General features: G+C 37.1%; 1 protein-coding gene across 2 annotated transcripts in view; it reads left to right on the top strand.

Moving 5' to 3' along the window:
* Nucleotides 1-16,934, top strand: part of TTC39C (tetratricopeptide repeat domain 39C) — a 38,739-nt gene that overhangs the window by 12,739 nt on the left and 9,066 nt on the right. The window contains exons 4-10 of one of the 2 annotated variants that reach the window (XM_083863604.1): nucleotides 791-905; nucleotides 4,367-4,721; nucleotides 6,138-6,306; nucleotides 13,456-13,549; nucleotides 14,390-14,497; nucleotides 14,987-15,096; nucleotides 15,772-15,895. In XM_083863604.1, coding sequence (XP_083719730.1) covers nucleotides 791-905; nucleotides 4,367-4,721; nucleotides 6,138-6,306; nucleotides 13,456-13,549; nucleotides 14,390-14,497; nucleotides 14,987-15,096; nucleotides 15,772-15,895 — 1,075 coding nt within the window. Of the gene's footprint in view, nucleotides 1-790; nucleotides 906-4,366; nucleotides 4,722-6,137; nucleotides 6,307-13,455; nucleotides 13,550-14,389; nucleotides 14,498-14,986; nucleotides 15,097-15,771; nucleotides 15,896-16,934 lie in introns of those variants that run through there. The other variant, XM_083863605.1, reaches the window with a different exon arrangement.

The following is a 16,934-nucleotide window of genomic DNA, read 5'->3' on the forward strand; positions in this document are numbered from 1 at the left end:
AGTGTCAGTCTTCTAAAGTGTCAGGTTGTGTTGATGTTAGTAATTGTTTTCTGAACAAGCAAAATTTGTGATGTACTAAAATTATTTCAGGAAGCTTGTAGCCTGTTTAATTCAGGCTAACTTTAATTCATCCATGCTCTAGTAATGTTCAAAAGTAGTGATGTGGAGGCTGCAGATTGCTGTGAGCCAGGCATATTCCTAGGGAATTTTCCTTCCTTTTTTAGATTTTTCATTCTAAATAATAGAGGAAGAATAAAGCATGGAGATTCAGAACAAGTTAAAGTAGTTGTATAGAAGCATCCAGTGAGCAGCCTGCCAAGTGTGACACAGCAGAATCATAGCAGAAAAAGAAGCCATTTCTCTTCAGTGTTTAGTTTGCTTGGTAAAAAGTGTTGAACCTGTTGTATTTAACCCTCTGCTCTTAAGGGGCACTGTATTTACCCTGCCACTTGTCATACACCCTTTTCTGTGCTCTTGTAGTTGTAATTTGCATGTCGTATGCATTTAGTAATAATCAAATGAAATTTAAATTTGTTCTGACAATTTGTAGAACCTTGGTAAAATAACTGGTAATACACACCTAAAATGTCTCTATTAAGTCGGGTTTTGCTTGATGATCTGTCTGACAGTTTTTAGCATAGTTTTCAACTTCAAAATGCTGAGTTAATTTAGTAGCAATACTACCACATGCAGTTAATTTTGGATTTTTGAATTTTTCAGATTTAGACAAGTATTGTATGTTACCTTTCTTAATATTTTTCTGTGCTCTGTGTTTGTATATTCCAAACAGGTTGATGGAAGGAAATCCACTCTATCCATGATAGATCGTCTTCAAAGGCAAATAATTGTAGCAGACTGTCAAGTCTACTTGGCTGTGCTCTCGTTTGTAAAACAAGAGTTATCAGGTGTGCTGTGGCTTTCATGTTTAGATATATTTTAGCGTGTCTTTTATAAAAAACTTGATCATAAAATCATCATATGACCTCAGTAGAAGTAACTGTTTTGTAAGAAGGAGCACAGTTCCATTTGAAACATTCCACAATTGGTGCACCTACAGATGTATTCCACCTTTGTGTAGGTAGTGGTGAAAAATGAGATGGATTGCTACAAATTAGGGCTTTTTTCTTTTTCCATACCAATAATCATGTTCAATTGGTTCTCTTTAGACAAGTTTGCATGTTATAGAGATGTTAGAGGAATTGGGACAAAGATGGGTAGCATCTGTGTGCTTTGTGGCCTGCAAGATAAAATAGACTGTTAAATCCAGGCCACTGGGAAAATCCTGATGTTCCATATGTATTCTGTTCCTGACAATTCAAGGGGGTGACAAAGTGCCAATGAAAGCAATTTTAAATGAGTGCACTGAACGTGGAACTGCTGAATCAGTTCTTACTCTCTGGTCACTGGAGTGTGTCCTTGCATGCCAAGGAGGGTAATCCTGTCGTGTTGAATACAAACCCACCCTTTCAACAGCAGAGCTCTTTCTGATGTTTTCTTGCATTCCTGCATCTCTTGCACAATCTCAAAACATGCTTTTATCTGTAAGTTTCTATAAACTGTGGTCAAGGTCATATAGAAAGTGTGAGTGTTCAGGTTCCTACCAAATCAGTGAAGACCAAGAGATGACAGACAGTAAACTGAGCTAATCATCTGAAAAGAAATGAGGGAATAACATTCCGATCATTTAAAATAACACTTAAAATTTTCAGGCAAGGATGTAATGCTTCCTGTGATTTGTAGACCTGTTTTATTCCAATCTATGGCATCAGGAATATGTTTGATTCTTGTTAGCAGAAGTTCAGGAGGTATTTCTGTGTACTTTGTGTGTTGTGCTTCCAAAGGGTTTTCTTTTGATGCAGTTCTGGGTTTTTGTTTGTGGTGGTTATTTTTCCCCCTCCCTCTTGAAACTTTTTCCCCTTATTTCAGTATGTTTTATGCAGCTGCGTAACTGGGTTGGATGCTGTAACTGAAGGTGGTGTCTGTTCCCTTTCTCTCTTGTCTGCAGCTCAGAGAACTTAAGTGGGTAGCAGAGAATTGCAGAACATGCAGTATATTTGGGTTATTCTACTGAGCAAAAATATACTTGAAATCTTTAGTTAGAATTCCAAGCAGCTAAATGCTGCCTCAGTGACTGCTAGTTACTGACATTGCTGAGCTATTGGATCCATTATTTTGCGTTTTTAAGTATGTTATCTTGCTGTTTATGTACATACATTCTTTGTTTTTATCATATTTCCCCACAGAAATAGCAAGCAGATTATTGAAATGAGTGTAATTTCACAAAAAAAGCCAACCCAGGAGACAAATATTTTTATCGGTGGATGGGTGAAAAATTCCTTGTGTTTTTCTTCCTGGAGCAGTTTGACAAGAAGCATATGATACCACGCAAGTTGGTTTCTCATATGCTTAACACATTTTATATTTTCTTTTCCACCCTCATAGATGTATTAGAAATACTTTCACCATAAAGTTTTTGGCAGACCAAGTGACATTAGCTTCCCCTGGCAATACTGAACTACCTTTTCTTGGTATTTACCACTGCTGTCATGGGTCTGACTACTTTCATGTTGGGAAATCATCTCAGTGATTTGGCTTGGTTTAATTTTTATGTCTAAAAAGTCAGAAATTCCTTGTTTTAATTTGTTATTTGTTTTATATTGGTATATCAATATCATATCAATTGTGGTTATGCTGTGTTAGTGAACAGTTCAATGACAGCACACCAGTGGAAGTAAAGTGTAAAACTGCTTTTTTTTTTTTTTTTTTTTTTCAACATACCACATCTTTTCAATTTCCTGCTAGCATTGGAACACAGTGGTTAGCTATGGGCAGAATCACTATTTGTAGAACAAGTAAAATGTGGGGTTTTCTTACTGTCTGTGTGCTGCATTGCTCTGCAGCACACAGTTGTGTGAGTGTTCATCTTGTGGTCAACCACATAACTGTAGGTACTCTGTGCAGCCAAAAAGTGACCTAATTGCATAAAATTGGAGTAATGTTAGTCTTGTAATGCAGCTGGATCAAGGTTGGGGGTTCATTTTTATTCTAATCCTTTAATACTCATCTCAAGAGAGAGGTTTAATTTTTTTTTAATACTTCCAAGTTCATGTTGACAGAGCCCTTCTGTTGTAACGGAGAACACAAATTTTATAGTCTTTCTCAGTACAGTTTTTTAAGACTATAAAACTAGCTTCATGCCCTCTTTGTATAGCAAGAATCCAAAAAGAGGCAGTCTAGTCAGTGATGTTACTTTCTCTAGAAATGTTGGGCTTTTTTTGTCATTTAGGAGGGTTTTTGTCAAAGGCATCAAAGGCTTTTACAGAGTTGTTTGGTATTAATAGCATCTTGCTTTTCTTTGACACACCCCACCTGTTATGGTCTAATTCTGGCATTAGTTATAACACTGATCTTTCCAAATCTGGCTATATTTGTTTAGAACACTGCTGCTATAACCGTGCTTTTACTTTATTTTTAGTTAGCCTTTGTCACTGCAGCTCCTAACTCTCAGGGCTCTGTCAGTGAGAATGCTGGTGTCTGTTTTTACAGCTGATGTGTTTAAGAATGTTCTCCATTTGTTTCATGTTTAACACTTACCATTATTAAAGGGTATGCTTATAACAAAGATGATTGCTGTGTAAATAGACAAATTGAATACCTTCATCTTTTGATGTCAGGCCTTTCTTTACCCTGCTGTAAAGATCACAGACTGAGAATACTGTCATTCTCCAACAAGAATGCTCAAGACAGATTTCTAGGGAAATTCAGTTACCCACATTGCATTTGAAATTGAGGAAGTCAGGCAACTGAAAAATACTTAAAAACCATATAATTTTTTTTTTTTTTTTTTTTTTTCCCTTAATTGTAGGGCAGTATGTTCATTTGAAGGGCAGGGAAGTGATAATGTTGAAAATCTTAGTGTCTAACCCAAAAGAGAGACTTTCCCTGGTATTTTCCCATCAACTGTCTTTTAACACAATTTGGGCTTTGGAGAGGAGGTGTAATCTTTTTTAGTTTTTCTTCTCTCTGCTAGGCAGCCATTTCATCTGCACCCTATAGTGGAGTAAAGTCCAGCATTAAGTTCTTTGATAGCTCTCTTTCTCTCTGACAGCTGTGCTGCCATATCACTGACCACAGGTGCCTTTGTGTTGTGTGCTGCTGTAAAGTCTGTGCTTGTACACGCTGAAGTTCGTAGTGCCCACTGTGCAAGACTTCTCTGAGGGAACAGTAGCTATTACAAAATCCTTTATACTCTAAGTTGTTGCAAATAGAGCATCCTGGGTGTGGAAAATAGCATTTACTACTTAAGATATTCGGCTTCTGAAATATGTCCTTGAAATATTTCTTTTCTTCCTTGATTTTTTTTTAGCTTACATAAAAGGTGGGTGGATACTCCGCAAAGCCTGGAAAATTTACAATAAGTGCTATACGGACATTAATACACTTCAGGAAATATATCAGAAGAAAACAACTCAGGAATCCTTGACTTCTGATGCTGCAAATGATAATCATATTGCTGCAGAAGGTGTAACGGAGGATTCGCTAAACAGACTGAAAGGTGCTGTTAGCTTTGGATATGGACTTTTTCATCTTTGCATATCCATGGTGCCCCCAAACCTGCTCAAAATCATCAACCTGCTGGGTTTTCCTGGAGACCGCCTACAGGGGCTTTCCTCACTGATGTATGCAAGTGAAAGTAAGGACATGAAGGCCCCTTTAGCTACGTGAGTAGCTATATTGAAATGCTTTGGTAGATAACTTAGTACTAAAAGTAAGTAGCTGGGAAACAGTCAAAACCAAAAATTCATGTTGCTTTTAAAGGAAACAACAGCAGGTAAAATCAACTGGTAGTTTGTTGTTTAACATACCATGGTTTAGTGAATTCATCACTTACTAATGTATGCAATCTCTGCTGTTAATTATTTACATGTATTTGGGGTTTGGGTCAGTATTCTGCTGTATTCTTCAGTATCCACAGTTCTAATGTCCTGTAATTTAAATGCCAGCAGAATAAATAAAAGCTCTCCCTGAATGCTGTGTGAATTTACCTGAGTTACATTCCCTGCTGTGGAGAGCATACTACTTAGTATGAGTCACTGGTCTAATTTAGCCATTTTTCTTACTACTAACACAAAACATTTTCAGTTGTAATTTTTTCGTTTGTTTGTTTTAGCATCTCAGTAAAATGAGATGTTCCTTATAGTATTTTTAAGGGAGTGTTTTTTGTGTACTCTTTTTCCCAAGTCTTCATACTGTGCTCAGGTCTTTTCAAGAGCTGAAAGATTGGGCAGACCTAATTTAAACCCTCATAAATGGCTTTATTAGTCCATTATCTACAAGTATCTACAAATTAATGCTTTTATTACTGGACCTACTGCAAGGACCATCAGGTGTCAATTTTGAAACACTGACAGCAGAGCTAAAGTCTCTTCTTCTGGAGAAGAATTGGGATGCTGTTTGTTTTAGAAAGCTTAAGATTAAATATTCCTGTTGATCTTTCTCCTTTCTGGGGGAGAAGAATGATATATTTGGGGAATGTTTCCTCCTTCAGAGACAAATGTTTATGCTTTACCTTTCTTTCCAGGAGTGGTGTAGGTCGTGTAAATATCTGCCCTTCTGAACACAGGATGTATTTCTTTTTCATACTGATTTCAAAAGTGTCTGCTGATGTGTGTTCAGGGTTTTTTGTTGATTTTTGTCAGGGCTTTTTTTGTTGTTTGGTTTTGGGTTTTTTGTTTGGTTTGATGTTTGTTTGTTTGTTTGGCTTTTTTTTTGTTTTCCTCTCTAGTCAAGAGTTAGTTTTCAAAGTTTTATTGTGTGTGTGTTTCTTTTTTTTTTTTTTTTTTTTTTTTTTCTAAAATCTACTGAGTTCTAAAGACTCATCTGCTTTGATGCTATGAGCTTAATTGTTATTTTGCCTTTGGGTAATGTGTACTGAATCGTATGTTCAGGTGCAGTTTAGGAGTACATTTGGTGTGTGGCAGTAGTATTGTGTTTAAAGTATAAAGCCAGATTGTATAATACAAGATTCATATCTATCTTTGTCTTCCAGAATAATTTAAACGTCTGTCTGTGTAGAATGTTATCCTTAAATTTCTGTTTACAAGCTGTAATCCTTTTTACTCTTACATTTCTTTTAGATTAGCTCTGTTGTGGTACCACACGGTTGTTCGTCCCTTTTTTGCCCTTGATGGCAGCGATAACAAGGCAGGATTGAAGGAGGCAAAAGAAATTCTTGCCAAAAAAGAATCTGCTTATCCAAATTCTTCTCTGTTCATGTTCTTCAAGGGAAGGATACAGCGATTAGAGGTATGGGACGTTTTCATCCTTTAGACTGATTTTTCCTCCTGATCTTTTCTTATGTTTTTCTGATGTGAGTGAACTGTGCAAACTTCAGCAGATTGTGGCTAAAGATACATGGAAAGATAAGAAAGATCGGATTAAGTCCTTCATAGTTTCAAGTTCACATGCAAAACTTGCTCTTCCACTAGATCTATCTGAATTAATGACACTTTGAAATTCTTTTTCAGCTACTTGATACTTCTGCAACTCTGTGCTAAAAGGAAGTGCATTTGGCCACTCGAATTTCTTGAGCTATTTCAGTTTTGCTTGTCAAGCTAAAATTGAGTATTATCTGCTGAGTACATAGTATTTATCTTCCTCTTTGTTTTATGCATTGCTCATATACAGCTAATTCTCTGCAGTAGTTTCCCTTAAATAACTGCTTTGCTTTTCAGAGGTCGCACCAGGATGTTTTCTGTTACTAAGGGTGAGCTCTGACCTGAGAAGAAATGTATTCACTGAAAATGTGTTTGTGAATGCTATTGCAAAGCATTATTCAAACACTGCAGCAGCCTTTTGGTGATTTCGGCTGAATTATTCTCTAAGAATCTGTTTGAAGTACTACTCAACTCCTAACTGCTGCTTTTATCAGACCAGAATATTTTCTGAGCAATTACATGAACCAGAAAACGTAACACAAAAGCAGAATGTCCAAATGCTTCATGTCAACATTATAATTACAAGAGCTAATTGAGATGTCGATGCTGGTGGTCGTGCTAGACTTGCAGTTAAGTCTTTTGGATGTAGCTCAGTATTTTCAGAGAAGTAGTAACAGAACAGAAGAACAGGCTTCAGTGCCCTTTCAGATTTGCAGGCATATTCCTGCATGGGATTTGAATGTTGTTTTTCTTTTTTTGCTGTCTTTCTGAAAGCAGTGATGCATTTTGGGAATTACATTGTCACAAGCAAGTTTTCACTCTTGGGAAAGTATTGCTTTTGCTTGAGTAGGAAAGACCTTTGTGGGTTTTATTAATTTATATGCCTATTCCATTCTTATGGTAAAAATCAAATTTGTTGGGAATAACTATACAATGAATGCAGGGTATAACGTGGCATTTTAATGTAACGAGGAATAAAATTCAAATGATTCTTCTGACTTTCAGGGCAAGTTATGGCAGAAGTCTAAATATAAGTTGTTAATAAATTAAGTGTATGTGTAAAGAAAAAGGATATATTTGGGATAAGTATCAGTTTTGTGTAGTCAGTCCCTTTCTGAAAAACTGTGATATTTCAAAGGAGAGTTGTTTAAATGTAATCTTACTGCATTATTTAATGCACAAATACTGTATGGAGAGAGTAAAGTTTAGCTCCAAGTGAATGGAGACAGAGTGGCCATGCTAATTAAGTTAGTTAGCTCAGGCAGGCAGAGTGCTATGTGTTATGCTGTGTTGCCATGCCCTTAGTCAGCAGAAAGCTTTTTGGTTGCTGGCAGGAGTTAAAATGTCTCTTCACTTTTCATGTGTGTGTTTTCATGAGAGCTTTTCCATTCAGCAGCCTCTTCCCCCTCCCCCCATCATTTTTTTGTTCCCAGTGGTGCTCTATCACAGAGGCTTTGCTGTGTCCCAGTGTTCTTGGTTAAAGTGTCTTGGGCTCTTCTGGATTTTGGTAGCTTAATTTGCTTAAATGCTGTTGGCATAATGGTGAAGGAGGGAATGTGGTTGGTGGCAGTGGTGTGGGGAGCTGCACTGGGTTTCTGCACAACACACTTGTGGTTCCATGTGTCCTGAATCTGGGCATTGGTCTTACAGCATCCATTGCATATTAGTGCATCCATCAGGGCCCGGGCAGTGACCCCCTGTGAGGGGGCACTGATGAGGCTGCACCTCGAGTAGTGTCCAGTCCTGGGCCCCTCATTTCAAGACAAACATTGAGGTTGTTGGTATGTCCAGGGAAGGGCAGCACGACTGGTGAGGGGTCTGGAGCATGAGTCCTTTGAGGAGCAGTTGAGGGAACTGGGTTTGTTTAGACTGGAGAAGAGGAGGCTCAGGGGTGACCTTATCACTCTTATAAGTGCCTGAGTTTAGCCAGCTGGGGATTGGCCTCTTCTCCCAGGCAGTGAGTGATAGGACAAGGGACACGGCCTCAAGCTGAGCTAGGGGAGGTTCAAATTGGACATCAGGAGTAATTTATTCACAGAAAGGGTTGTTAAGCATTGGAACAAACTGTGCAGGGATGTGATAGGATCACTGTCCCTGCAGGTATTCAAGAAATAACTGGATGTGGTTGTTAGTGCTGTGGTTTAGTAGACAACGTGGTGATTGATCAAAGGTTGGACTGATCTTGGAGGTCTCTGTGATTCTGAACCAGAAGTGCAGAGACACTCACGTTACAGGCTAATATGCTGAGTTGTAATTTCCTCCTAATTTCCAAGATGGGTGAGGAGAGCTTCTGTAAAGCCTAGAAAAGTGCTTCATTGGCCTTTCTTGAAACTGTTAGTGCACAGGTAGGTTTAAATTCTTTCCACTGGGCACGGGATGTTCCAGGTGGCTTACCAGAATGGTATTTTAACCTATATGCATTTAAAAGTATATCTTGAGCTGAAGCTTGTATACTTTAGAGCCTTTCTTTTACATTTATCATCTTTTAACAGTTCTGTGACACAGTATAATAGCACAGATAGATGAAAGGCCCATTAGATGTTACTCAGAAGACCTTGTGTGTTCCATTTATGGTTGTAAAGTTTGCGTTTGGGCTTGCTAGCACTCACTCCATTGAATTTTTTTCCTTTGATCCTGCATACATGTTTGGTAGCCTTCAGCTGATGGTATATTCAGCTTCCATTAGGAAGCCTTCATACTGTATGTATGTGTCTTGTCTTTTCTGTGGAGAAAAAAACAGTAAGGAGGATAGTTCAGCCCATGGACACCTGGAGACAGGGAAACTGTTCAAAAGGCAGGAGCAGTAATTCAGGACTGGACAGTGAGACACAAATAGGACAAAGGAGAAAATTGCCGAGGAAGGCAGTCAAGGAGAAAGCGCCGTTTCTGTGAAACCTTCCTCTCTATAAAAGACAAATGAACAGCATGGGCCTGAATAATGCTTTGTGCCCCAAAAAGCATGAATGGATATTAGTCAGTAAAACTCTTAGCAGACTTCAGTTTTCGAAGATATAGACTTACAGGTGCAAAAAATGTGGAGCAGATTATCTGTCAGGTTTTTTTTCCACACTCACCTTTTTGAGGAAAAAAGTCTAAAAGTGTTTGGAGACTGTTGAATTGAGCAAGTTAGCGGGGAAAAGAAGAGAAGATGATCTGGGAAGACTGGAATGAAAGTGCACCAAAAAGTTAAAAGTTGCACTGCTAGGGTGATCAAATGCCTTGTTTCTTTCCAAAGAGTAGGGTAGGAGACTGTATATTACTGCATTTTTACTGACTTTTGTATAATTCACTAAGGCTGCTTTTGTGGACATTTCTGTGCTTGATTTGTGATTGTATGGTGTGTATTCCAGCCTCACGAGTATTTCTTTGTGAAGGTCTGACAGTTTCTATCTTCAAAATAACTTTCCTTTAAAGTTGGTAGTGATGCTTCATGTAAACTTAAACTACTGCAGACAAGTGAGAATTATGTTTTATACTGAGGCCTAAAAGGTACATAAAAATGTAGTTGTTGTAATAATGGCTGAAACCCTCTGGTCTGAAATAGGGAGTTTCTGGCTTTGTCTTTGGATGTTTCTTATTACTGTGAAAGTAAAAATATTGCCACCCACATTCTAAATGTGTATTGTCTGATACTAAAATGATGTTAATAAATACCAGTTTAATTTTGAAACCAGGACTTCCACTGTTCATGGGGTTTTGTAGCCAATAGTGGAAGATTGGCATGGTGGTAGCATGGGAGAGGGCAGAATGAGAGGTCATGCTCTGGATCTTTACCATTTCTACTTTTCAGCTTCCAGTTTTGCTTTCTCTTGGTTTTTTTTTTTTTTTTTTTTTTTTTTTTTTTTTTTTTTTTTTTTTTTTTTTTTTTTGTGGTTTTTTTTTTTTTTTTTTCCTAGTTAGTAACACTGTTTCAAATCATTCACAGTTATGCCCCTCAGCAATAGTTTCATAGATTGATAGCTTCATATCAGTGATATCAGTGATTGATAGCAGTAAGGGTATAAGCAAAAATAAAGTGTTTGGCAAAGTCATCACCTAGACAGGGTTTGCTTTGCTTTAATTAGGAATAGATTCCCTGTGTGTGTGTTGTGTATATATATAATAAATATATATATATATAAACAATAGGAAATCTCTGACTGCAAAAAAACCTCAGGTTCTCAGGCTTGTCTCATATTTTCCATTGGTGTAGGTGCATGTAAATAGTCTGAAGGAAAATGTATCAAATACTCCAGCTGACAGGCAGAGCACCAGTGGTATTTTCAGGTGTGCTGTAGTGTGTGGTTGATGAGCAGGCTGCTGAAAATGTCCTGTGGTAACATGTGCTTAGATGTAATGCTGACAAGCAGTCTTGCTTTTTAGTTAACCTTTTGTAGATGTTATGGTATTAGCAACATCATTCTTATTTAGGGATGAGAGGGTGTGGTACAGAAAAGCAGACTGAGGACAAGCATTGAGAAGCCTTAAATGAACTTTTTGGAAGAAAATCACAGTAATATCTAAAATAAATAAATTTGCAGAACAAGCATAACATCAATGTTTATTTTCAGGAATTGTGCTGACTTTTCTAGTTACTCGTTCCTATAAAATACAATAGCTTAGTTTTATTCTAGTTGATTTTTTACTTGTTTAAGGAAAACTAGGTTTTAGTGTGTTAAGGACTAGAAAATACAGGCTTTGAAACATCCATATAATGTCCTCTGGTGTAAATTGTTAGCTTTTAGAAAATGTTTTTTGGTTTTCCCTTATTTCTGAGGATGGCTTCTTAAAAGCTTTATGAATTCAGAATGATGATTGAGAATAGAGAAGTTCTGAGGGAGGGAAAGTGTCCTGAGATACACACCTGGGGAAGTATATACTGTCTTGGAAAGGCACCTTGTCTTGTTAACCTCTATAGATGCTTAGTTGTTGAGTTGAGGTGCTTTTAGTTCTAATCTAAAGTCCAGAAATGTAAGAGTAGGGTTCTCACGTTAGGTTTAATAATCCTCTTTATGGTTTTGTACTTCTGTATATTATTTATATTTATGGGTTGGTCCTTTTTTGTCCTTGTACTATGTCCAAGAGAGACGTGAGTGGTGCCTATTGAAGGAATTGCAGGTGTGTATATATATTTATAAATCTCAAGAACATCAATTTAAGGTGCAGCCAGGATGTTATACTTGCAGACTCATAGGACTTTATAATTCTTTTTGTTTGTTCTTTTAAACAGCAAACAGAAAGTAATTAATATAAGAATTAACGCCAAGAACAGTAATTCGTATTCCAGGATGTTGCTGCAATCCCTGGAGATGATTGAAACTTTAATTATTAATGAATGTCTCTGAAACATGAGCTTGATGCTGAAGGAAAACTTAGGCAGATGTCAAAACACTTGAGAGATCTAGAGAGAGAGGTGGATTGTAGAAGATATGAATATTCAACAAACTGGACTTGTATATTGCCAGGTGGTCAGTATTTCCTGTGCTGCCCCAGGCAGGTGTACAGCATTGCAGACAATGAGTTCATTGCCAGCAGTCATTGTGTATGGAATAAGTGATTTCTATTTCAGAATGGTTAGGGATTTAGAAGACAGCGAATCTTTGAAGAGGACTAAATATTTAGATTTTTTTTTTTTTTTGTCATTTTCCTCAGAAGTATTGAAAACACAGGTTTACAGAACTCTTGAATTCCTAGCACAGGAATTAAGTTGTAAACTGATGTTATTTTATATTTTCTGTAAGACTGGGTCCATAGCAGTTACTTTCCAGGAAGTTGTGTTGAGATGATGCAGCATCAGTGGAGTAATGTGTAGTGGAGAGAATGTGCTGTTATAGAAGTGAACAAGGTGTACCTGGCTCAGGCTCCTTGACAGTTTTGAGGGCAAATATAACTCACTTGTCTTTCTATGTTCTATATTCTTATGCCCTGCCAGCAAGCATCTTATTTCAATCACTGTTGTACTTTCTAAGTGTGCAGTGTTTAAACTGATACAGCTGTGGCCCCTGTGGAGGCAGTTTGCTGTGTATTATGCAATGTGTATTATTTACAGTTAAATCACTCCTTAGCAACTAAACCAGTTTTCTCTGATGAGACAAAGGAGAAAACCTAATACAGTCATTTCAGAGTTTTCTGTGTGCCTGGACTTTACCTACAGTGCTGCAAATTTTTGTAGGAATTCTTGAATTCAGTTATGCTGGCATAGATGGTGACCCTTGCATTTTCAAGGGTTTCTTTTGCTCACATGCTTAGTCAGCAGAGAGGGGCTTAAAAATTCTTATTTTGTATTAACTATAATAAATCTATGTGATAATAAATACAGGAACAGTATTAAAGCTGGTATAGGCTGTATTGGAATATATAGTATGTTTAAAACTAATTAAATTAGAGGATTTTAATTCCTTTCCATAATGATTGATTATGGGGAAGAAGTCCCATCCCAGACGGGGAAAATCAGATAGTAAAAAAGAAAAAATAAATCAGGTAGTATCATTCTAGTTATTAGAAAAATGTCAGCTCTTTTTGCTAAGCTGTTTCTAATGATTTTGTCAAAATGCTTTTTCTCTCATATGCTTTTTTACCTTCTTACATGTCAAGCAGCATTTATGAATTCTCTATTAACTCTTGCTTAAAGGGGTTTCTGAGGGATATGGGAAGAGGTGCAAAGTTAAAAATAAATTAAATCAAACATTAAAGGTATCTTCTTGTACAGAAAGCTAAACTTCATTGGTAGATGCTAAAAATTTGACCTAAAGCTGGAATGACTAGCAAAAGTGGAAGTGAGGTTACTTCAAAGCTTACTGCACAAACGCAATGAATTTTGGAGTTTAGTAGCACATAGAACAAATATACTCACTGATGTTTCAGGTTGAAGGTTGAGACATGGTCTAATCTGGCTGATGTTACACTGTTAAATTCCTCTACTCTAGTTTTTATTGACTACCTATTAAAAGAAATATGATTTTTTTTCTTTATCAAAATTAAATTATCCAACAAATTTTAAATCTCATGTGTCTGTTTTTTTTTCTTTCACTTTTCTTAGTGTCAAATTAATAGTGCCTTGACCTCATTTCATACTGCTTTGGAACTTGCAACAGACCAAAGAGAGATTCAGCACGTCTGCTTATATGAAATAGGTATGTTGGATATGTTTACACCATCAATAGCTCACTTTCAAGTTTTGACTGGCAGCTTTAGTAAACAAACTGGAGACTTCTTACTAGGATTTTAAAAAAGGTTTTAGATTACTGGCCTTTGTCTAGAGTAGATTATAGTAATAATCTTCTTGCTTAGACAAGTAGAATTTAATGCTTTCATAATAAAATTATCTGCAAGTACAAGGTGATGCAAAAGCAGGGAGTAGACTGTGGAATCAAGGGCAAACTGTTAAACTACTGAGTCCTATTTAAAATTAGAAATAAATTCATCTGACTTGTCTATAGATTCACTGTTTCTGTGCCAAAATTTAATCAGTTTAGTGAAGCTTCACAGTTTTCAGGGTCTGTATTTGTGTTCATTTCCTTCTATCAATAGCAGGATATGATATATAGTCTTAATTTGCATACAAGTCCTTACAGTGGAGAAGATAGGTTGCTTCAAGCTTTAAATGGGATTTTGGCACAGTAGAAAACAATAAGGGAAAAAGTATTAGCTTTGTAAGTTTCAGCATTCTACAAAATGTAGTATCTAAATTTTAAAAATGAGAGCTTTTTGTGCATAATTTTGTTCCTCTTATGAAATGTGGATTCATTATTTCCTACAGAATCTTCTAATTCAAAATGACCCAGTAAATTTAAACCAGAATTAAAATGTGTGTCATTTGTTCTGTTTTTAATTTTCCAGTTACTTTTATAGTTGTTAAATGTGCTCCAGCTCTCATAACAAAACAAACACAACAGAACTGTGTGTTTCAATAATGTTGACACCAAGTTTGAATTACTGTACTTTCCCTAAAATTAATTCACTGTTGCTTTTAGGTTGGTGCAGCATGATAGAGATGAACTTCAAAGATGCCTTTGAATCCTTTGAAAGGCTTAAAAATGAATCCAGGTGGTCCCAGTGCTACTATGCTTATTTAACAGCAGGTGAGTATATCCAGGGTGTTGGGTAAATGGTAAGCCAGTGATGTGGTATGGTTTTGGCACTGTTTTCTTTTGGGAAGCTTGCTGATGCACGTAGTGCCTTCTACACTGCCTGCTGTACATGCAGCTGTGTGCCAGGCTTGACTTGGACAATTGTGTTTGTTTCCGTAATGATCACTTGCATGCTCATACGTGTACCTGCCTGTCTGTACACTACTCTCTGTGTAGATAGAATTATTACTATTACCACTTTACAAGCTTGGTCTTATTACTTCCTTTAATGGATATAAAAAGTAGTACTGACTTTTAAATGAACAGAGAGGGTACCTGGAGGAGTTGAGATTACCATGTTGGTCAAATCTTTGGTCTAGATAACTTTCTGGGGGTGAGTGTGTGAAGGTTTTTCTCTGTGACCATGGGATATCTAATGTTGATTTTTCCTGTTTCATATCCCAGTACTGTTAACGTATTTTTGTTTCTGTATTCTTGCAGTGTGTCAAGGAGCCACTGGTGATGTCAATGGTGCTCAGAATGTGTTCAAGGAAGTTCAGAAGCTTTTCAAAAGGAAAAACAATCAGATTGAACAATTTTCAGTGAAAAAGGTTAGTTGCGTAGGCTGACTTGTTTTAGTAAACTGATGACAATTCAGTTCTTACTTTAATATTTTCTTTAGCAGGATGTATCTCTTTTCTGCTGTGCTGCTTCTGTAGAATTTGTGGGAAGGAATAGGATGGAAAAAGAATAGTGTCATTTGAAGGACCTAACAAAGGAAATGTGAATTAGCTATTCACTCTACAACTAAAGTAATTATTAAAGATAAAAATACATGATAGTGTAATTGCTTTGCTAATTTTTCTTCTAGCTTTGCCTTTCTTACTCCTTTTTATATTGTCTTGTTTGTGAAAGCCTTAGTTGTTTTTGAGAGCTAGGAGTTGTCTAGGAAATAGCTCTCAACTGACGATCTTAAAGATGGTACTCTCTCAGCATCCAGTCAGTGTGTATTGGGGCTGTGGAATATTGTCAGACCTGGTCAGGCTGCATACAAGGAGGTCTTAATTTTGATCAATATGTAAGCCCTTAAATTAGTTGAAAGATTTTGATTTTTTAGTCTTAAAATCTTTAGGTTAAGTTACTACTGACCTTTTTTATATAAAATCATTGGGTGACTTTTTGGAACAGTCAAAATTAGTGTTTGTGATACATTGTTTGTGAATATCATGAATGATGGATCATGAACAAATTATAGATCTCCCTTCCTTCTTTTTTCCTCTTTGCAGGCAGATAGATTTAGGAAACAAATGCCAACCAAAGAGCTCTGTGTCCTGGCATCCATTGAAGTGTTATACTTATGGAAAGCCCTTCCAAACTGTTCCCTCTCGAACTTACAGCATATGAGTCAAGGTATATATGGCTCCTTGATTTATTTATTTACATTTTAAAATGAGATGTATCATTTTATGCTGTTGTGTGGAGTAGCTAATTGCAGTTGCATGAAAATTTTAATTTGTGTGCACGTGTCATAGCAAAATACAGGTGAGTAACAAAAGTATAATGCCCCATTATGACTCAGCCTAATGCTTCATTTTTACAAGTTTTTGGGGGGAGCTGTAACTGCCTGCTGCATATAGCTGTTTGTTAATCATTGTTTAAAATGAAACAATAGCATGATAGTTACTGTTCCAAGTTACTAAGCAAAATGTAACTCATATAAACCTAGCAACAAAATAGAAAAAAAATTAAAACTACCTATTCATTCCTGCATATCAGTTTTCTTCTAAGAGGAAATAGGTAGCTTGTGAGGTTATCTGTGATATGTGTTCTGTTTGTCCTGGGACCTTCTTAGTGGTGAGTGGTTGCCTCTTCCTCTAGCTGGCTTTAGGTGTCTGTCACGTGAAGCTTATGGTAGCAGTGTGTGTCATGAGGTGTTCAGTGCTTCTAACTTCATCCAGCAATCACTCTTGTTTGCATTCTGCAAACAGTTTCAAGCTGGTTGACAAGAAGCTCAACATGACCTGGCAAAGTGTATTGGCAACCCATTGACTGCATCCTGGGCTGCATCAAAAGGAGTGTGGCAAGCAGGTCCAGGAAGGTGATTCTGCCTCTCTGCTCTGCTCTGCTGAGATCCCACCTGGAGTGCTGTGTCCAGGTCTGGAGTGCTCAGCACCAGAAAGACATGGACTTGTTGGAGTGGGTCCAGAGGAGGGACACACAGATTATCAGAAGGCTGGAGTACCTCTCCTGTGGGGATAGGCTGAGAGAGTTTGGGATGTTCAGCCTGGAGAAGAGAAACCTTCAGGCAATCCTTAGAGAATCTTTCAGTATTTAAAGGGAACATGCAAGAGAGTTGGGGAGGGACTTTTTACAAGGGCTGGGAGTGACAGGACAAGGGGGAATGGCTTTAAATGGAAAGAAGGCAAATTTAGAATAAATATTAAGAAGA

This window comes from Zosterops lateralis (genome assembly GCF_965231275.1).
Source record: "Zosterops lateralis genome assembly, chromosome: 1".
NCBI lineage: Eukaryota > Metazoa > Chordata > Aves > Passeriformes > Zosteropidae > Zosterops > Zosterops lateralis.